The sequence below is a fragment of the Chiloscyllium punctatum genome, chromosome 8 (genome assembly GCF_047496795.1).
Source record: "Chiloscyllium punctatum isolate Juve2018m chromosome 8, sChiPun1.3, whole genome shotgun sequence".
Classification (NCBI taxonomy): Eukaryota; Metazoa; Chordata; class Chondrichthyes; order Orectolobiformes; family Hemiscylliidae; genus Chiloscyllium; species Chiloscyllium punctatum.
Genome location: NC_092746.1, coordinates 2,374,545 through 2,397,723, shown reverse-complemented (window position 1 = coordinate 2,397,723; position 23,179 = coordinate 2,374,545). Strand labels below are relative to the sequence as shown.

Genomic DNA, 23,179 nt, shown 5'->3' with positions numbered 1-23,179 from the left:
CCAGAACTGAGCATTTCTTATTACTCCCACCACCATTTCACCACTTTCACCGAATTCTCCAACCTCACTTTAAATAATAGAACATTGCTCTTCTCACTATGAATTCCACATATTACCACTTTTTCTGGCATTACTCCTGGATTATGTAGCTCCTCATCTCTCACCAAAGATGGACTTTCTCTGGTATCTCTTAACATTTCTTTTTCTACTCCTCCTGGTATACATGAGTAAACCTTACCCACACAAGTAAATTCTTTAAAGTGATCTGCACTTTCTTCTCAACCAATCCCTGACCAGGTTGTACATTCTGGTGCAGCTTGTCAGCTTCCACTGTACTTGCCTTTACCACTTCAACAAAACTCAATGGTTTATCCTGTTTTCCCAGTGCTTTTTCAAAACCACCAACGCAGTGATTTCACACGTTTTACCCTATTACATTGAAAACACCTGAGCTTTTTCCCATCTTGCTCCCCCTTTTTACCCTGTGGTAACCTATATCTACTTTCTTCAATGAGGTCTCATTTGCCCTTACCACCTGAGGATTTCTCTTTTCCCCAGTTTCTATCTCTTACAGATTGAAGTTGGTGTTGGAAGCCAAACTTGGATCTATGAACCAACTCATTATCATTGGCCCTTTCAGCTGCTAACCTTGTTTTAACCCTCTGCTCTTTCAAGACTTCTCACTACTTCAGGAAATGAATTTTTGAACTCCTCCAAAATAACCGTCTAAGATGTCATATGTTTGATGTACTTTCAATGCCCTTACCCACCTATCAAAATCACTTTGTTTGATCCTTTCAAAGTCCATGTATGTTTGACTATGTTCCTTCCTTAGATTCCTAAAACATTGTAGGCCACTGGTACTTGTTCATATGCACAGAAACCTCCCCTGATAGTCACACAAACTACTCACTATCTGTACATACCAACTTTGCTTGAATCAACAATACCCACGTGGTCATTGGCCATTTCTTTCATCTAGCCACTTTCTCAGATGAAATGAAAACATTCCATCCTTCTCATTGAACTTAGGCAATACTTGAACATATTTAAACAGATCCCCACCAGGCCTTAGACTACGATGGGATTGCCTTCCGTCACTGTCCTTATCACTATTCCTACCTTTCACCTCTACCTCTGCCATTTTAAGTGAATTTTAAGATTTCTTTCCTTTCCTTTTTCCTCTGCTTTTAATCATAATTCAAACTGTTTCACTTCCTTTTCTCTTGCTCTTGCCTCTAATTCAGCTTCAGCTGTGACTAAGTTTCAGCCATTTCTAATGATTCTGATCGCACTCCTGGCAATTGTAAATATTATGCTATTGCCACAGTTACTTCCCCTTATCTCACAGACACAGGCAATTCCAATTTGTTTGCCAATTCTGAAGGTTTTGCCTTGCTCATTTTCTGTAAAAACACCTGAAGTGCTTTCTTCGACCCCCCAGGAAACTCTTAATAACTGAAAGAGCTATTATTGCCCAAGGCACAGCTTATTTAAACCAACTGAATTCAACACTAGAAATTTTTAAAAAAAGCAACACTCACCCCTCACTGCCAATAATTCTAAGTGCAAACTGGAATTAGAGATTTTGATCCCAGACGAGCCCCCAATTTGTTATGGACCAGAGCAAGCCCCTTCAAAACACATCACGGAGATAACCTAGACTCTGGCTTTTTCTTATTTTAAAGACAAGTGCCAGGTGTTGTGTTTCAGTTGCAGTTCGATTGGTGAAATTATCAAGCTTGAAGTAAAACCCACTTTATTCATACGCTATGGTTAAAACACAGACAAAATAAAAATAAAAGAAGAATTGGCTTAACTGTAGCTCTACCAAAATACTTCAGAAAATAATAAACCACTCATTAACTGTTCCAATATAGTAACATTCCATTAGCACACCCTTGGCAAAGGCAAAGTCAGTAAAACAGGTTGTCTCACATGCAATTGTAGCAGCAGGAAGAGAATCCCCAGCTTTTAGCTGTAGCAGAGAGAGAGAGAGCAAATGAGCATGAGAGGGCAAGAGACAGCCAGCGAGAGAGGGCGAGAGAGAGACAGTGCTAGACAGGGCGAGAGAGAGACAGCAAGAGATAGTGATAGATAGACAGATATGAGAGAGATAGACAGACACACACACACACACACAGACAGAGACAGACAGAGAGAGTGACAGGTGTAGCAGTTTTCACAGCCCCAACAGGTACTGAAAGCCAGACTAAAAATCCTGGTTCTTTGGGAGCTTGACCCTACCCATTCAAACTGCTTCTATTGTTCCACTTCAAAAAAAGACCAAGGTCTCCCAGGCTCTTTGCTTTATTGAATTGAAGCACACTGCTCTGCACCTCTGTCTCAAGCTCTCACGATAATAAAAAGACACAATACACCTCTTAACACCATAGCATCATCACAAGAACCTGCTGCCTTCACCCTGATGATGTTTGTGGGTGCAAAGGCCTGCGAACAGCAGAGACCAATCGAGCACCTTAACTGGAGAATTATTGCCCATTTATGGGCCTCACCCACTGCCAGTGATCTGAAACCAGAGGGAGACACGCCATTCAGGTGCATGGCAAGCAAACCCCTATGTGACACACTCCCATGGATGTTGCATCTCTCATTCAAAAAAGTTCCTTCCCCAATGAGGAAGGAGTCTGCAAAGAGCAATCCTAGTCCTTGCAGCTAATGCACCTCAAATCAGTCTTCCAGGACTCCCTTTCTGGCATTCCTCAGCTGGGTGCCTGGAGTCCAGCAACACAACTAGGCCACAAATGGGCATCATAACAACAGAGATAGGACACAGTCTCCCTGTGGTACTGCAATTCAACAGATCCACTTTGAAGCCAAGGAAGGCCCTCTATAGTCCAGGTGAATGCCCAAATGTGACACTTACTCTAGTGAAGCTTCCCTATCTGAGATGATATGGGGCTCTCACAGGTGAAATTTCTCATCTTCCCCAATACCTCACCCCAAAGCCACTAAACATCATGCCATATTTGGTGACTATAGATGATGCATGCACATCTGGAGGTCTGGCTTCCTCTATTACACACAAATTTTGTACTCATTCCAAACGTGCCCGAGGAGGATTGCTGCAAAATTTAAATAAATCCAGACAACCTTTCTTAAAGCGGTCCAAGTGATGAATGGTAAGTAATTTCATACCACATGCATTGGCACACATGTTTGTTGAGGGATTTAGAATTCCTGCAGCTGGGGAATGAGAATTATTTTACAACGCGCTTAAAACTAGATTCTTTACAGAAAAGATATCAGAGCTTGAATTTCTTCGTTCCATCACTGCTACTATTGGCCACTGACGTGCTGAGCAAGGCCTACAAGTGGTCATAAATTCTGCTTAAGTAGTACTGTTGCAATTCTAATAGTTCTGTTTAATATATTCTATTAATAACATGATCATGAACTTATTAAAACATATTTCCACCTCGTATTCCAGCCCAACTTCCCTGAGATTGCGTTAACATTCTACCAAGTTAAAATAACATTAAATTTTGTATAACATGGGGATATATCCCCCTTCAATAATTTTGATAGAAACGCACAATATTTTATAATGTGCGCAAAGTACAAAATACTAAACCTTTAATGCCACTGGGAAAGGGTGGGTGTGGCAGGGTTGGGGGGGGGGGTGGTGGGGGAGGATATTAAGCTGTCATCTGCTGAGATATCATTTGCCTACAATCTGCATTTGAATACATCAATTCAGAAACAGGCCATTTAGCCCATCGAGTCTGCACTGAAACCTCAAAAAAAAAAGACACATATACCTCCAACCCCATAACCCCTCATTTACCATGGTTAAATCCACCTGGCCTGCACATTCCTGGAAACTATGGGGTAATGTGGCATAGCAATACACTGAAACTACCACTCATAACTGGGTCAGATCACAAAGGGCAATTATTTGCAGTGCGTGGGGAATGAAATACAATGCCTTTGGAGGAAAAAAAAGAGTAGTGCCACAGTTAACCAACAATGAAGGACTAAGAATTATTCTGTCCTGAGATCATGATCAAAGGATCTTTACTTTATTGAACATACCTTTTTAATAAGTGAACATTAAACCAGTAATGAAGGTAGGTATTTGATAATTTTAAAAAATAGCTCCACTAGCAACACATGCCAACAGAGTGAAGATCTGGCCCAATACTGATAATCATGTACAGTCCCTTATAGGGGAGCACTCTGACAATCCCCTTGGAGCAAAACCATTTAAATAAATACTTAAGAAATAAATTAGACTGTAACAATGAAGAATGATATTTGGACAATTTTGGAGGTTAGTAGCAAACTGCCTCTAACTTCTGTTATCCTAAATGCAAGATTCTGAACAGAGACATCAGCAGAAATATTTAGAGGTTAAGAGAAATCCCTTTGTATGGAAATGGGAATGTGGGAATATGCAAATTGCTGCAAATAAACAGCTCGATGTGACACAAGCACAACGGAGCAAATGATTTCCTTCAATGCTTTTTCTATTTTCATTTCAATCCCTTCAAAAAGGGGAGAAAAAGAAATAGCTAGAAATTGCAATTGTTTTCTTTCATTTTGTTTTGAATTGTATGTGTGCAACAAATCACGACTCAACAAACTCAAATGAATGCAACCGTTCAGATAAATAGACAGAAAAGTATTTCAAAAAACCAGAATATACTTGGCGCAACTGTTTGACACAAATTATTACAGAACAGAAAGAAATTGAAAACGGAGTCAGTAGTAAGGATGTATTAAGCCAATGTTATTGGAAAGAGATCAGATCAGCAATTACGTATATTTCCACTTGTAATTTAATTGCTGTTAATTGAAAAATCACATAACGTGGCTCCGATAATACATGGAGCCACTTTAAAAGTTCTTTAATATTTAAAAAAGAAATACTTGCTGGAGAGACACTAATAATATTCACACAAAAGTGTCAACAACACAATTTATGTGTCCCTAAGGGTACATTGTACTAATCACCAGCAAGAGATAGTTTTTTACTGGCATGTGAGCAGACAATTTGGTATGCACAGGTGTGAGACAAATTCTCATTTTATTTTCAATTTTAGCTTGATCAATCATGACCATTATGCAAAGCATATTTCCTTTTTATTTAACTTTCGGAGGCGGGCATTACTGGCTGGGCCAGCATTTATTGCCTATCCCTAATTGCCCTTGACAAGATGGTGGTGCGTTGCTTCCTGAACTGCAGCAGTCTTATTTGGAATAGCTGCACCTACAATGTCATTAGTGAGGTAGTTCCAGGTTTCTGACTCTGACTCTGAAGGAACAATGATGTATTTCCATACCAAGATTGTCATTTACTTGGAGGGGAACTTGTAGGTGGTGGCATTCCTATGTAGTTGCTGTCCTTCTAGATGGTAATGGTCATGGATTTGGAAGATGGTAAGGAGCCTTGGTCAATTTGCAGTGGATCTTGCAGATGCTGCTACTGAGCGTTGGTGATGGAGCAACTGTGCTTGTGGATGTGAGCTTTGACCTCAATGGTATCAGGTTTCTTGAATGTTGTTAGAGCTGCATTCATCCAAGCATCCAAGCAAGTGGGGATTGTTTCAGCACATTCTTGACATGTGTCTTAAGGATGGTGGACAGGCTTTGAGGAGTCAGATGGTGAGCTACTTGCTACAGTCGTAGTTACAGCCAATGCTTTACTATCTTGGGTGCCGAAGTAGTGATTTTCGCCTTACTCTTTTGTTCTAAAGAGAACAATGCCCTGCTTCCCAGATTTGAAGATGCTGGTGTTGGACTGGGGTGTACAAAGTTAAAAATCACACAACACCAGGTTATAGTCCAACAAGTTTATATGGAAGCACTATCTTTCAGATCACTGCTCCTTCATCAGGTGGTTGTACACAATTGTAAGACACAGAATTTATGGGAAAAGTTTACAGTGTGATGTAACTGAAATTATACATTGAAAAATACCTTGATTGTTTGTTGAGTCTCTCATCTGTTGGAATGACCATGATAGTTTCAATTCTTTCATTTGTAAATCACAAAACTTTTTTTTTTAAAAGTTACATTCTCAGGTTAACTGCCACAGTTGGTGTCAGCCCAGATAATATGTTGAAGTTGTTAGCCCCCTGAATACTGTTGTCTGAGCCATAATGTTTAGACTGATTCTAATCTAAAAAAATGAGTTCACAGAGTCTTACATGGAGTCATGCAGTTTTTGAGCAAAGTACAATGTAACTCTGCAAGTACAAATTCACCCCACAAACACGTGTGTGTGTCTCTTTCTCTCTGGGTTGGGGGGTTGTGAGTGTCTGTGAGAGAGAGTGTGTGAGAGTTAAAGGGGTCTAAGTCTGTGAGACGGTGCATGTGAGAGTGTGGGAGTGTGTCTCTCTGTAGGAGCGTGTATGTGAATGTAAAGGGCTCTAAGTCTGTGAGGGGGTACATGTGAGTGTGGGTCTCTGTAGGAGTGTGGGTGCATGTCTGTGTACAGGAGTGTGTGTGTGTGTGTGTGTGTGTGTGTGTGTGTGTGTGTGTGTGTGTGTGTGTGTGTGTGTGTGTGTGTGTGTGTGTGTGTGTGTGTGTGTGTGTGTGAGAGAGAGAGAGAGAGAGAGAGAGAGAGAGAGAGAGAGAGAGAGAGAGAGAGAGAGAGAGAGAGAGAGAGAGAGAGAGAGAGAGAGAGAGAGAGAGAGAGAGGGTGCGAGAGCATGAGAGCGTCTAAGTTTGTGAGAGGGTGCATGTGAGTGTGTGTCTCTCTCTGTAGGTGTAGGTGTGTGTGCGTATGTGTGCGTGTGCGTAGGATGCCTGTGTGTGTATAGTGCAATGGTGGTCACCTGTAGTGTGACATGAACCCACGATCCCAGTTGACGCCCTCACTATGGGTACTGAACTTAGCTATCAGCCTTTGCTCGGCCACTTTTCACTGCTGCCTGTCCCGAAGTCCGTCTTGGAGGATGGTCACCCTGAGGTCCGAAGTTGAATGTCCTGGACCGCTAAGTGTTCTCCAACTGGAAGGGAATACTCCTGTCTGTTGATTGTTGTGTGGTACCCATTCATCCGTTGCCGTAGCCTCTACTCGGTTTGACAATGTAACATGCCTCAGGGCATCCTTGCCTGCAGCGTATGAGATAGAGTCACATGCGTACCTGCTACTAACATGGTGGGAGGTGTGTCAGAGTGTGGACATGGATATCGCCATTACATGTGGGGACGTTTTGCAGTGCCTACCATGACAGGGTTGTATGGAGTTGTCCTGAAAGTCGGGCAGTTTGCTACGAACAATGATCTGTTTGAGATTTGGTGGTTGCTTAAAGGTGAGAAACGAAGGTGTGGGGAAGGTCTTGGTGAGGTGCTCATTCTCATTGATAATGTGTTGCAGGTCACGAAGAACATGGTGTAGTTTTTCAGCTCCTGGGAAGTACTGGACAACGAAGGGCACCCTGTCGGTTGCAGCACGTGTCTGTCTCCTGAGGAGGTCATTACAGGTCATTACGCCGGAACTGGCAGTTGATAAGTTGAGCATCGTACTCCATTCTTATGAGACCATCCTTGGGTACATCCAAGTGCCCGTCACGTTCCTTCTCATCTGAACAGATCCAGTGTACACGTAGGGCTTGTCCATTGGGGATGGCTGTTTGGGTGGAAGCTGGAGAAGTGTAGCATTGTGAGGTTGTCTGTGGGTTTGCGGTAGAGTGTGGTGCTGAGGCACCCATCCTTGATGGAGATGCATGTGTCCAAGAATGAGATAGATAGTAGAGAGAAGTCCATGGTGAATTTGATGGTGGGATGAAACTTGTTGATATCACGGTGTAGTTTTATCAGTGACTTCTCATCATGGGTCCAGAGGAGGAATACGTTGTCAATGTTCCTGGTGTATAGTGTTAGTTGGAGATCCTGCATAGAGAAGAAGTCTTGTTCAAACCGGTGCATGAAAATGTTGGCATATTGGGGTGCAAATTTGGTCCCCATGGCTGGATGAAGAACTGGTTGTCAAAGGTGAAGATGTTGTGATCGAGGATAAAGCGGATGAGTTGTAGGATGGTGTTTGGAGATTGGCAGTTGTTGGTGTCGAGTGCTGAGGCTGTTGCCACGATGCCAACATTGTGAGGGATGCTGGTGTAGAGTGCGGAAACATCCATTGTGACAAGGAATGTTCCTGGTTTGATTGGTCCATGGGCGCTGAGTTTCTGTAGGAAATCTGTAATGTCGTGACAGAAGCTGATTATACAGGGGATCCCCAGCTTCTGTTGTGACACTACAATGATGGCATCATGGCAACAGCCTCAGTACTCAACACCAACAACTGCCAATCTTCGAACACCATCCTACAACTCATCTGCTTTAGCCTCGATCATAACGTCTTCACCTTTGACATCCAGTCCTTCATCCAGACACATTGAACAGCCATAGGGACCAAATTTGCACCCCAATATGCCAACATCTTCATGTACAGGTTTGAACAAGACTTCTTCTCTACGCAGGACGTCCAACCAACACTATACACCAGGTACACTGATGATATTTTCTTCCTCTGGACCCATGGCGAGGAGTCACTGTTAAACTTACACAGTGACATCAACACATTTCATCCCACCATCAAACTCACCTTGGACTATTCTATACTATCTGATCATTCCTGGACACATGCATCTCCAGCAAGGATGGGCGCCTCAGCACTACAGTCTATCGCAAACCTACAGACAACCTCACAATGCTACACTTCTCCAGCTTCCACCCAAAACATATCAAAACAGCCATCCCCAATGGACAAGCCCTACGTGTACACTGGATCTGTTCAGATGAGGAGGAACATGACAGGCAGTTGGAAGTACTCAGGGATGCCCTCATAAGAACTGGGTATGATGCTCAACTCATCAACCGCCAGTTCCGACGTGCCACAGCAAGGAACTGTAATGACCTCCTCAGGAGACAGACACGTGCTGCAACTGACAGGGGACCCTTCGTTGTTCAGTACTTCCCAGGAGCTGAAAAACTACACCATGTTCTTTGTGACCTGCAACACATTATCAATGAGGATGAGCACCTCACCAAGACCTTGCCCACACCTCCACTGCTTGCCTTTAAACAACTGCCAAACCTCAAACAGATCATTGTTCGTAGCAAACTGCCCGGCTCTCAGGACAACTCCATACAACCCTGTCACGGTAGGTGCTGCAAGACGTGTCAGAGTGTGGACATGGACACCACCATTACACTTGGGGACACCTCCCACCATGTACGTGGCAGGTACTCATGCGACTCAGCCAACATTGTCTTTCTCATACGCTGCAGGTAAGGATGCCCTGAGACATGGTACATTGGGGGAACTGAGCAGAGGGTACAGCAACGGATGAATGGGCACCGCACAACAATCAACAGACAGGAGGGTTCCCTCCCAGTTGGGGAACACTTCAGTGGTCCAGGACATTCAGCCTCGGACCTTCGGGTGACCATCCTCCAAGGTGGACTTCGGGACAGGCAGCAGTGAAAAGTGGCCGAGCAGAGGCTGATAGCTAAGTTCAGTACTCATAGGGATGGCCTCAACCAGGACCTTGGGTTCATGTCACATTACAGGTGACCACCATTGCACTATACACACGCAGACACTCTCACAGACTTAGACCCCTTTACACACACACACACACACACACACACACTCGCTCACAGACACTCACAACCCCCTACACCAGACAAACACACACACACACACACATATACATTTGTGGGGTGAATTTGTACTTGCAAAGCTACATTGTACTTTGCTCAAAAACTGCGTGAATTCATGTAAGACTCTGTTAACTCATTTTTCAAATTAGCATCAGTCTAAACATTATGGCACAGACAACAGCACACAGGGGGCTAACACCTTCAATATCTTATCTGCACTGACACCAATTGTTACAGTTAACCTGAGAATGTAACTTTTTAAAAAAGTTTTGTGAGTTACATATGAAAGAAGTGAAATTATCATGGTCATTCTAACAGATGTGAGACTTAACAAACAATCAAGGTATTTTTCAATGTATAATTTCAGTTACATCACATTATAAACTTTTGCTATAAATTCTGTGCCTTACAATTGTGTCCTCCACAACCACCTGATGAAGGAGCAGTGCTTAAAAAGCTAGTGCTTCCAATTAAACCTGTTGGACTATAACCTGGTGTTGTGTGACTTTTTAACTCTGCTTCCCAGAGATACCAATATCAGCCACAGCAATATGACAGAAGCCCAGTAACTACAAATGGCTTGCCAGTTTAGAAAATTCAATAATAAGATTGATCACAAATTAAATGCAAGGTGCAATTTTAACTGATCTATGTTTCAGTTGTGAGTAACTATTAATTTTGTTGTCACAGCACAAGTAGGAGTGTCAAAAGCTGGAGGTGAGCTACATGGTGATTCAGTGGTTAGCAGTACTGCCTCACAGTGTCGCAGGCATGGATTCGATTCCACCCTTGGGCAATGGGTCTGTGTGGAGTTTGCACATTCTTCTCATGTCTGTGTGGGTTTGCTCTGGGTACTCCAGTTTCCTCCCACAGTTCAAAGATGTGCATGTTAGATGGGCTGATCATGCTAAATTGCGTCCAGGTATGTGAAGTTTAGGTGGATTAGCCATGGAAATTGCAGGGTTATAGGAATAGGGTTAGGGATAGAGCTGAGTGCGATGCTCTTCAGAGGGCCAATGTGGACTTGACGTGCTGATTGGTCTGCTTGCACACTGTAGGGATGCTATGGTTCTATGCGCAATCTTGACTGCCTTTAATCAAGGCTAGTATCCAATTAAGATGGAGGTCAGTCCTCAAGTGCTGGCTGCCTAATTGGATCCATATCTCAGCAGCCTCACCACAATCAGTGCTGGCCATTGATGAGGCTATAGCTGCACAGGGGATGTGACATCTTCAAAGCAAGTTTAGGAAGACTGACAGATGCCAGAACTTTGAAAATCATGAGGGATAGACCAGCTAGCACTGATGATATCATTGACAAAATGGCAGCTTTGCTATTGGAGCCCTCTGCATGGGCCAATGAGTGCCGACACAGAGGAGGTGGGCTTATCTCACCATCCTTTAGGAGGTGACTTGGTTTCACGGAGCCACGTGACCAATTAATCTCATTGCCATTTACGGTGATGAGGAAGACATCAGGCATCCCTCCTGCACATTCCAACCCCTCACTATCCAAAAGGGCCAAAAAGGCCCAAAGACTCCGGCCTAGAATTTTGAATTTTTGACTTGCCAGCACTATGTATAAACATATTTTCAAGTTAAAAATAATGAAATCTTTGGTTAAGTTCATTAAGAGATGCAGATGTTTCTTCTGCCCAACCTTTTTAATTTTAAAGGTGCGGCAGTAAAAATCTGCAATTAAGTCGCTATTCAGATTTTGAAGTGATTGGCAAATGTGGGGTTCTACTTTATTTCCTCAGTAAACTCTTAATTGTTGGGGTCCTTGATAGTCCCAGTGATGCCCCAAATGATATATTATTTATTACATTAATGCAGTATTTAAAGTTTGAGCCGTAAACTAAAGATTCACCGATAATGTTTTCGTAGTTGAATTACGAAAAATGTGGATAATGAGTGGGGTTCAGGAAAGTGGAAACAGGGAATCAAGAAATCTCCTTAGTCGAGTCAGAAAATGGTTTTCTTTCAGCTGCACTATTTTAGAGAGATCTTGATACAATTTCATTCTCACAAAACTACTTCTCGGGCATGCAACCCATAGCAGTTCTAGAATCTTCCAGCAAATAATTCATGCAAATAACACTACGTAACTAAAAAAAATACTTACGGGATTGTCGATATACAGCATTGAATACTTCGACGTCCATGGTACCTTTCGTGCCTCCACTAGATTTGAGCATGTAAAATTTGTAAAAAAAAATTAAAGTTAGCAAGCATACCTCATTGAATTTAAACTTGAGAAAAACCTCTTCTTCAGCGATTGCTGGTCAATGCCAATAGAATTGTCAGGTCTTTGCATTTTAAATGAAGGTTTGACCAAATCGCTTTGAGGACTCATACATGAACTGAAGATGGGAACCCATTTGTGCATCCGGTGATGTGCTGTTATACCACCATTTCAAAAATATTAAATAATCCATGGGTTAAAGCAGTGGTAAGGGAACTAAGATAACTATCACCAGAGAAAAGGCATGAGGAAATCTAATTGGACAAAAGGCTAATAAGTCCCCTGGACTGGATGGGTTGCATCCTAAGATTTTTAAAGGAACTAACTGCAGGAGACATTGGATGCACTTCTTGTAATCTTCCAAGAATCCTTACATTCTGGAAAAGTTCCACAGTACTGGAAAACTACCAATTAAACACCCTGATTCAAAAAGTGACACAAAATAGAGGCAACTAGACAGCAATTAGTTTAACATCTCTGTCACTGGGGAAATGCTATAAAGGGTGTAATAGCAAAGCATTTAGACATACATGAAGCATGGCTTCAAGAAGGGGAAATCATGTCTGAAAAGATTAGATTTCTTGGAAGAGGTAATAAAGAGGTAGGTAAAGAGAAATTCATAGATATAACACAGTTGGATTTCCAAAAGGTGTTTTAAGAAGTTGCTATACATTAGGCAATTTATAAGATGAAAGTCTATAGTATTGAAGGTAATATGTATCAGGCAGCATGGTGGCTCCGTGGTTAGCACTGTTGCCTCACAACACCAGGGTCCCAGGTTCAATTCCAGCCTCGGGCGACTGTCTGTGTGGAGTTTGTACGTTCTCCCAGTGTCTACGTGGGTTTCCTCTGGGTGCTCCGGTTTCCTCCCACAGTCCAAAGATGTGCAGGCCAGGTGCATAGGCCATGCTAAATTGTCCATAGTGTTAGGTGCATTAGTCAGAAGGAAATGGGTCTGGGTGGGTTACTCTTCGGAGGGTCAGTGTGAACTTGTTGGACCAAACAGCGTGTTTCCACGCTGTAGGGAACCTATCTAATTAGCATGGATAAAAGATTGGCTGTCCAATAGGAAAGAGAGAGTTGGGACAAAGGGGCATTTTCAGGATGTTAACCTGTAACTAGTGGTGTGCCAAAGGGCTCAGTGCTGGGAGCACAATTAATTACAATACGTATTAATTACTTGGATGAGGAAAGTGGATGTACTATAGCCAAGATTTCAGATGACACAAAAATAGATGGGAAGGCAAGTGGTGAGGATGAAACAAAGAATCTGCAGAGGGATTCAAACAGATTAAATAACTTATAAAAAGTTGGCAGTTGCAATGTAATGTGGGAAAATATGAGGTTATGCATTTTGGCAGGAAAAATAGAAGAGATGATTACTATTTAAATGGAGACAGACTTCAGAAAGCTACAAAACAGAGGGATTTGGAAGTGCTCATCTGTGAATCACAAAAAGATAACATACAAATTTAGTGGGTAATAACAAAAGCAAATGAATTGTTGGCATTTATTTCAAAGGGAAATATTGCTGCAAGTATACAACCCATGAATCAGATTTGAATACTGTGACAAGTGTGGTCCCTTTATCTAAGGAACGACATCCTGACACTGAAGGCAGCCCAGAGAAGTTTCACTCACTTGATTAAGGATGTGGAGAGGTTGAATAGATTGGGTCTGTGCTCATTCAGGTTTGGAAGAATGGGAGATGACCTTATTGAAACCTGTAACATGCTTAGGGAACTTGACATGTTAAATGTGGATAAGTTGTTTCTGCTTCTGGGAGAGTCTTAAACCAGAGGGCAGAATCTGAGAGCAACGGGTTACCCACTTAAGATTGAGATGAGGAGGAATTTCAAAGCGTAATGAATCTGTGGGATTCTTTACCACAGAGGGTTGTCTAGGTTGAATCATTATGTATATTCAAGGCTAAGACAGATGCATGGTTAATCAGTAAGGGAATCAGGGTTATGGGGAAAAGATAGAAAAGTGGAGGTGAGGATTATATGATCAACTGTGGTCTATGGCAGAACAGATTTTATAGGTTGAATGGCTTCATTGTGTCCTATGCCCTTAAGTTCACTATATACTTGTATTTGAAGTTACAGTGCACAAGTACACGTTGGCATTAGCAGTCTGAAATTTCTTTGTGGTTGTCTTGCTAACAGTTGAATTGTTGAAGGCAGTTTCTTCTCTTTAAGAATTTCTCCAAAATTCAACTGATGATATTTTTCTAGAATGTAATTTCTACTTTCTTGAGAAAGAAAAATATAAGTTTTCAAAAGCAAAAAATGCAGAACAGTGGCTTAACTTTTACAAGCAAGAAGCTTTACATTTGTAGTCCGGAGTTGTTCAGAGATTGATAGAATCCCTACAGTGTGGAGACTGGTCCACACCGACCCTCCAAAGAGTAACTGACCCAGACCCATTCCCCTACCTACTAATTTACATTTATCCATGACTAATGCACCTAACCCATACATCCCTGAACACTATGGGCAATTTAGCACTGCCAATTCACCTGACCTGCACATCTTTGCACTGTGGGAAAAAACCGAAGCACCCGGAAGAATCCCACGCAGACACGGAGAGAATGTTGCCAGAGGCTGGAATCGAACCTGGGTCCCTAGCGCTGTGAGGCAGCAGTGTTAACCACTGAACCCGATTCATTTCACTGAATGGCGGAACAGACTTGTTGGGTCAAATGGCTTACTTTTGCTCCTATCACTTTTGATTGATCCATAGTTTAGGCCCATGGTTAAGTCAACTCTGTCTAATCCCACAAAGAAAGTGGCTGTCAAGAACAGAAAGAGCAGCAAAGGCCAGATCACCTGATGAATTTCAATACCAACATGTTTAAAGCAATCTGGAAATAAAGAAATTTTTCATGTGCAGCAATCTCCAAACGTAAAAGAAAGATTTTCATAAAGACTCAATTGTAACTGGAACATGCAGGTCCAGGTTCATTTCTGCATGCAAAATTCTCTAATGTAGAACATTACTGGATATATTACAGCCAGTATTAAGCTATGTACAGATACAACTAAGTCCTACACTCTTACATGAGTAAGTTAATGAACATGGAAGAACTTGAAATAACATTACACCATTAGTAGTAAAACATTGCTATCCCACAATGCCAGCAACACTGCTTTCGAGCTCAATTATAATTGACACTTTCTCAAAAATAGACTTGGAGAAGGGAAGTGAAAATCAATTTTTCACCCATCTAAACCTCAAAATAAATGAAAATTCATATCACTGCCACTTCTGTGCCTGGGCCAAGTACAAGTAGAAAACATGCACATTCTCAAAAGAAAAGTTGCTCACTTCCTGAACCACATAATTAAAACTACAGCATTCTCATCAATTAGCAACTTAAATGCATTTCAGCTTAGCATATCACATTTCAAAAGGAAACAGTAATTCAAAGTAAATTGACAAGTCCAAACAAATGATTTTTTTTTAAAAAATAACTGAATGGCCACTTCAAAGCATTCATGGAAAGAAAAGGGTTACTTCACAGGAAGAACAACAGTTAGACATGGGATATAGAGTCAATATATCCACCTTATAACATCAAAGCTGTACTTACATGTACGATTTTTAGTGACAACATATGGCCCATGCTCAACAAATAGCCCAAACAATGATGAGCCTCCAGGGCCACCTTGAAGCCAAAGCAATACAGGGGCACTCTGAGGAAGTGTCTGTAAAGGCACACAGAGTTAGCATTAGATTACAAGTAAATGAACTAAAACGATGAATAGCATGGGTTCTGGGGAAATGCTGCAAGAATTGGGAGGGAATAAAATGATTGTACAACATTAAAACTTATTCAAAATTGCATCTATGCAGGGGATAAAATAACAGCTTTACTTCAAAATAAACTCAAAAGATGATGAACAGGAACAAATAACAAGTTTAATATGTGACCTGGTGGGGAAAGTGCAATGAATAAGGGAGTCTTTATAGGCTCTGTAAGCTTCAGAGCCTTTCAAAGTCAGGGAGGAAGGGCTACATCATAGTGTATGGTCAATAATGAGAATTTTATTGGATCCAGTAGAACTGTAAAATCAACCAACAGCTGGTCTCAAAAGAAATCTTGCACTGTAAGATGAAAATCACACTCTGATAAAGGAGTTGTTTTTAAATGATTTCAGCTGTGTTTTCATGGATCAGATTGAAAGGTGTTAGTTCTGTTGAATGAAACATTTCTCTTTATCACCGGTGTTCATCCTCCAGCCAAAAAGCACCACTTGAGCAGTTTCAGGTATGACCTGGTGCATCAAGAATCTCCAGTTTTAGTTTAACCTCTATCAGAACTCCAAGAGCATGTTCTATTCACCCTTGGGGAGTTTTCCACAGAGACTATGGAGTATGACCAAATGATTCTTCATCTAATGAGTTTTCTGTGTTTCAGTACACGTCCATTAAGATTTTAAGATGGCCCTGAACTCAATACACATTGGAATCATACAACTGCTTTTCCTCCATTAGGAAAAAATGCAGTTCAACCTGGTTTACGGGGTTAAGATAATCATGTAGTTGTCGCGGATAGCCACAAAAAAAAGTGCATTTATATTAAATTATGCAACAGTCAGATGACCTAAAGTGCTTTACAGCCAATCACATAACTTTAAAGTGTAGGCATTGTGAACATGCAACAACTAACGTGCAGTTAGTCAGGTTCTACAAACAGTAAATGTGATATTGATCAGATTATCTGGTTTTTACTGATGATGGGTGGCCACAGCACCAGGGGGAAAAAAATCTCTGCTTTTCTTCCAATAGCATCTTGGAATCTTTTATACACACCTAAAAAATATAAATATGACCATGTTTTAGTGTCTCATCCAAAATAATAGATAGTGGATAGAATAAGGGAAAGTGCAGGCTTAGCAACTCCCTTCCATGTTATAGTACCCAGCACACATGCAAAACAACAGCATAACACAAAAAGGAACAGAGAGAGAACAAAGATAGAAGCAAAATGTGACAGATGCAGAGATGAGAAATGAAACAAAAGCTGTTAAGTCAGAGACCATATGCTCCAACTCTGCTTCAGAAATACAGCAGGGAAATCTATAATAATCTATTTAAATTTTTAAGTATAGCATTCAAATCTTATATCTGCAGGAAGATCAAGCCACCACCAGCACCTCCCCTCACTGGGTTCCCCATGGTTGCTGCAAGCACAACTCAACGCCACTCCAAGATTAACCTGGTGAGGTTTAACTTTCTGATATATTGGTGTATGGCGAAGCAATGCTCCACACTGCCATCTGTCTGAAACAAGATTCCCATCGCTCCAACATCCTCCAGAAATTTCTGACAACTTCTCTTCAACATCATTATTTGAAACAAAAGCCACTGAGCAATTACTGTTTTCTTCTAATGTTTTTACATGATTTCTCATTAGTTGATATTACATAATTTGACAAATATTATTTACACCTTGATTTCCCCTAATGTGTATGTGTCTCTCACTATCTCTCCACTATGTTGCTCCCTCTGTTGGCTCTTCTGTAACAGCCACTTCACTTTAACCCTGTTCATATTCTGCATTTATCATTTATGCCTCATTTCTATCCATTTCCCAACTGTTATTTAATTTCTCACGTTCGCTCTGAGGCTGCCACTTTTAAACTTTCTATCTGCGCTCTGCACAGTCCTTTGTAGCTTCCTACGTCCTTTCAAGTTTCCTTTGGTCACTTTGCCACCCCTAGCACCTCTGGGCACACCATGGTTCTGTATAACCTAAAATTTTGAAAAGCAGGAAATTTCACAAACAAGACTATAAATATTTTTGACAGATTTTTAAATCAGCTTCTACCACTTTGCATTATTCCTCAGTGGAACAGTTGAAAAACCTTCTTTTTTTAAAAAAAAGCTAATTCTCTGGTTCCTTGATTTCTTGGATGAAAAGCCCAGGTTTTGCCAGCCTTTCTCATGTGAACGATGAGTCCTACAGCTCCATATCTCCTCCAGCACTTGTAAGCATTCCTTTAATTTTAGTGACCAGATACAGTATTCAAGGATACACTAAATTAAAATCTAGATTAGAGTGGTGCTGGAAAAGCACAGCAGGTCAGACAGCATCCGAGGAGCAAGAAAATTGACGTTTTGGGCAAAAGCCCTAGATGGTAATTGTTTTAGGTTTTGAAGATGCTGTCGAATGAGTCGTGGTCAATTTCTGCATCATATTTTGCAGAAAGTGCACACCATCACTACTGAGCAATGGTGATGGAGAGAGTGAATGTTTGTCACTGTGGTGCCAATCAGATGGGCTGCTCTGTCCTAGATGGTATCAAGCTAATCAGAGCTGCATTCACCCAGACAGGTATAGAATATTCCATCACACTCCTGACATGTGTACTGTAGGTAGTGGACAGGCTTTGGTGAGTAAGGAGATGGGTTACTGCAGATTCCTAGTCGCTTACCTGCTCTTCTAGCCACAGTACCATAAGGCTTATCCAGATCCCCATCCTATAGCAATGCATTGCTAGCACTTATTAACATCATTATGTTTCTGTTAGAGTGAAAGGTAAGGCTGGTACGATTAGAAAAAAAAAATGGATGAATAAAGATACTGAGCCTCTAGTCAGGAATAAAAAAAACATATATTAGATAGAGATAACTAGGTTGAAATGAATCTCTTGAACAGTACAGTGCAGGGGCATTCTTAAAAGGGAGGCCAGGAAGGCAAAGAGATGATATGAGATAGCTTTGGCAAATAAAGTTAAGGATAATCCAGAGATTCTTATAACTACATGAAGAGCAAGAGAGTAGTGCCCCTTAAAGATCAAAAAAGTAGCCTACGTGTTGAACCTCAGGAGATGGGAGAGATATTAAATTAATATTTCACATCAGCTATTACTGTGGGGAAAGAAATAAAGGTTAGAGAACTCAGGGAAATAAATACTGATGTTTTGAAAACAGTACATTACAGAAAAGGAAGTGCTGGAGGTCTTAGAAAATATAAAAGGTGGATAAATGTCCAGGACCTCATCCAGTGTATCCGTGGACGTTCTGGGAAGTTAGGGAGGAAATTACAGGGGCCCTTGCAGAAATATTTCTATCATCTATAACTACAGGTAAAGGTCTGGATGACTGAAGAATGGCTAGTGTTGTGCCTTTGTTTAAGAAGGGGTGTAAAGACAACCCTGGGAATTATAGACCTGTGAGCCTGACTTTGGTGGTGGGTAAGTTATTGGAAGTGAGTCTGAAAGATGGGATTTATATGCATTTGGAGAGGCAAGGAATGATTAGGGATAGTCAGCATGGTTTTATGTTAGGGAAAGCATGTTTCACAAACTTGATTGTGGTTTTTCAGGAAGTAACCAAGAAGTGTGATGACATTGTTTACTTGGACTTTAGTAAAGCATGGTAGACTAATTAGTAAAGTTAGACCAGTGGATTTCAGGGTGAGCTGGCTGACTGGATACAAAATTGGCTTAAAATCAGGAGACTGAAAGTGACGGCAGCTCAGTGGTTAGCACTGCTGCCTCACAGCGTCAGGGACCCGGGTTCAATTTTCGTCTCAGGCAACTTTCTGTGTGGAGTTTGCACATTCTCCCCTTGTCTGTGTAGGTTTCCTCCGGGTGCTCTGGTTTCCTTCCACAATCCAAAAATGTGGAAGTCAGGTGAATTGGCCATGCTAAATTACCCATAGAGTTAGGTGCATTAGTCAAGGGTAAATATAGGGTAGGGGCATGGATCTGGGTGGATTACTGTTCGGGGCAAGATTGTGGGGTCGGTGTGAACTTGTTGGGCTGAAGGGCCCATTTCCATACCATAGGGAATCTATATCTAAATCAAAAAAACCTCAAATTCTTGTTCAGCAAAAGAATCTATCGACGTCAGACTTCAAAATATTCATAATCCCACCTCTACCACCACCTGAGGCAGAGAACTTCAAATAAGAGAAAATCAAATCTCATTTCTGGCCTAAAAAGATGACCTATAATTTTAAAATAGTGCTCTAGTTCTGGATCCACCTACAACAGGAAACATCCTGTCCACGTCCACCTTGTCAAGACGATTCAAGATCTTTTACACTTCAATCAAGTCACCTCTCAGTCTTTGAAACCCCAGTAGAAACAACCAATTCATTCCAGGTATCAATCTAGTCTGAAACTTCCTCTGAATTGCCTCCAATGGATTTTCAGCTTTCGATGTTCTAATTAAATTAAATACAATATTAATGGATGTATCAGGTTAAGGAAAAGGGTATGTCAATTATATAGCTAAATGCAAATAGAAAGACAGATAACGTCTAAGCAGAAAAGTTAAATTTGAAGTTCACAAGCTGAAGAGAATGGTGCTTTGAACAGTGATGACAAGTGTGTAGTTAACTACTACTGCCCTCTGGAGGAAAGTTTGGCAAAACTGTGATGCTGAGGAGATGGTGTTGGACTGGGGTGGACAAAATAAAAACAAAATCACACAACACCAGGTTATAGTCCAACCGGTTTATTTGGAAGCACTAACTTTCAGGGCACCGCTCCTTCATCAGGTAACTAATGGGGCAGGATCATAAGACACAGAATTTACAGCAAAAGATCACAGTATCATGCAATTAAAACAATATATTGAACAAACTTAGATTGCAGTTTAGTCTGTCATCTTTTAGAATGGGTCGTAGGTTTGATTGATTGATATGAAAATCCCAGAACTTCTTTTAAGTCACATTCTCAAGATAACTTAAAGTTTTATTAAAAAAGTGACATCTCAGCTCAGACAATACATTAAAGGCGTGAAGCTAAAGTCTGTCTGTTTCCCAATGTTGAGTCAGACTGGTTCCATTTCCAAAGTAGAAATTTATTAAATGCTATATGGATTGACTGCCTGCAGGTGGCGTGCTTTTTGAGATTAAAAAAAGACTACCTGCAAATACAATTCTACTTTTGTTGATAACATACTCAACATTGTCTTCCATCCATGAGAGTCAAGGTGGAGATATTCCAATTTTAGTATCTAACCTTACCATATCTATTTGGGGGTTTGTAATTTATCCTGTATTTCATCTATCTCATCAATCTGTACCACTCCAATTCAGAATAAACAAACTCATTTTGTTGGAACATAGCTTTACATTACAAAAACTAACACAACTCCATAATATCCAAGGCAAGACATTAGATGTAATGAATTGCATGAAGCACTGTATAAATGTAAATTACTTCTGTACTTCAAAAACAAAATGGATCCAAATCCTTTAGTAGCTATGTTGTCAAAATCAAAAATTAAGTTGGGAAATGTTCATCTGACCCCTACATCCCAATGTCCTGACACAAACCTAACATCCTAATTACCCGAGAAGGTTAAATTCTCCCAAGTCTCAGGACTTAGCTGGATAAATACCTCAGAAATGTTACACTGCTTAATACCTGGTCTAACATTAATTAGCCAATGGAACTGAACTAGGTACCACAACTTACTCACCCAATCACACCACATCCTCCCCATAAATATGACCCTCTCTTCCATCACTTGCTCCCAGAACCAACCCCATCTCACTACTCCCTACCCCAAAAACCTGGCTGAACTACCGCCTAACCTGATCAGAACCAACCATATCTCTTGCCACCATCATTCTCCAACTGACCCTCCCCTTAATCTTACCATCCTGATTCTCTTTCTGCCATGAATACTCACTCACCCCAATCCAAGTACACTCGTGAGCCAGCTCTATCTCACCGCCATTGCAAGCTGACCTGACTGCTCATCCATTCGCTTGTTCACCCACCCATTCCATGACACAAAACCTTTAAAAACTTTGCTGGTTATAGCAGCTAATGTCATAAAAGGATATCTGCTCAACCTTCTGCATGACGACTGCACTGGTCCACAAAGTGATAGGGCAGATCTCAAACAATGACAAGACAGAATATAGGAAAGAGATTGAGTGCTTAGCTGCCTGGTGTAAAAACAACAATTTTTCCATCAACAAAACAAAGGAGCTAGTCATTGACTTCAGGAAGTGGGGTGGAGGGCATGTCCCTGTCTGTGTCAATGGGGCTGAGGTGGAGATGGTTGAGAGCATCAAGTTCCTGGGAGTGATGATCACCAACGGTCTGTACTGGTCCACCCATATTGATGCAATGGTCAAAAAAGCACAACAAATGTCCCTACTTCCTCAGGAGGCTAAGGAAATTTGGCATGACAAGAACTTTCACCAATTTTTATAGAAAACATTCTATTTGGATGCATCATGGTGCGGTTGGCAACTGCTCTTCCCAAGACCGCAAGAAACTACAGGGAGTCATGAATAGAGCCCAATCCATCACACAAACCAGCGCCCCCATCCATAAACTCCATCTACACTTCCCGCTGGTGTTGGGAAAGCAACCAATATAATGAAATTTAAAAATCACATAGCACCAGGTTATAGTCCAACAGGTTTATTTGGAAGCACTAGCTTTCGGAGCACTGCTCCTTCATTCACAACCACCTGATAAAGCAGCAGCACTCCAAAAGTTAGTGCTTCCAAATAAACCTGTTGGACTATAACCTGGTGCTGTGAGATTATTTTTTAAACTTTGTAAACCCCAGTCCAACACCGGCGTCTCCAAATCGTGAATATAATCAAAGACTCCTCCATCCTGGCTATACTCTCTTCCACCATCTTCCGTCAGGCAGAAAATATACAAGCTCATGTACACGCACAAATGGATTCAAGAACAGCTTCTTCCCTGCTGTTAATAGACTTCTAAGTGGACCTCTGCAATTTTAAATTTAATGTTGATCTTGCTATTTATGCATCTTCTCTGCAGTGGTAACAGTGTATTCTTTGCTCTGTTCTATTAAGTTTGTATGGTATGATCTACCTGTACTGAACCCAAATCAAAACTTTTCACTGTGCCTAGGTACATGTGACAATAATCTATCAAATTAAATCAAATCAGAATCCAGACTGGAATATTGCAACATTGGCGGCTGCAGAAATTTTCACAGGCAGTGGTGTGATGCACAGTATTGACACGGACTGGAAATGCTGGACCTTGATCTTTGAGCTAGTTAAACTATTGGAATGCTACAAACACTGGCAGTGACCCTGGAATATGAAAGAGATAATATTGTAAAGGGTTCCCATCTCTGGTCACTTCTAAGCTCATAGACATACTGAAATCTTGCCCACTTTGAGGGCTGCAGGCTCAGTGAAACAGTACAACAGCAGAGACAGCACACAGTAAGGAAAATAACAATAATGGGCAAAGTTTTTATCTATTCACCAAGCAAAGAGACATCGAGAAAGAAATAGTTCTGTTCTAAACGTTACCATAGTTCAAGGTT

General features: G+C 41.2%; 1 protein-coding gene across 2 annotated transcripts in view; it reads right to left on the bottom strand.

Annotated features, from left to right (window-relative positions):
* Positions 1–23,179, bottom strand: part of cpvl (carboxypeptidase vitellogenic like) — a 106,501-nt gene that overhangs the window by 51,942 nt on the left and 31,380 nt on the right. For both annotated transcript variants that reach the window (XM_072575038.1, XM_072575039.1), the window contains exons 4-5: positions 15,477–15,591; positions 11,762–11,820 (exon numbers count right to left, since the gene is read on the bottom strand). In XM_072575038.1, coding sequence (XP_072431139.1) covers positions 11,762–11,820; positions 15,477–15,591 — 174 coding nt within the window. The remainder of the gene's footprint in view (positions 1–11,761; positions 11,821–15,476; positions 15,592–23,179) is intronic.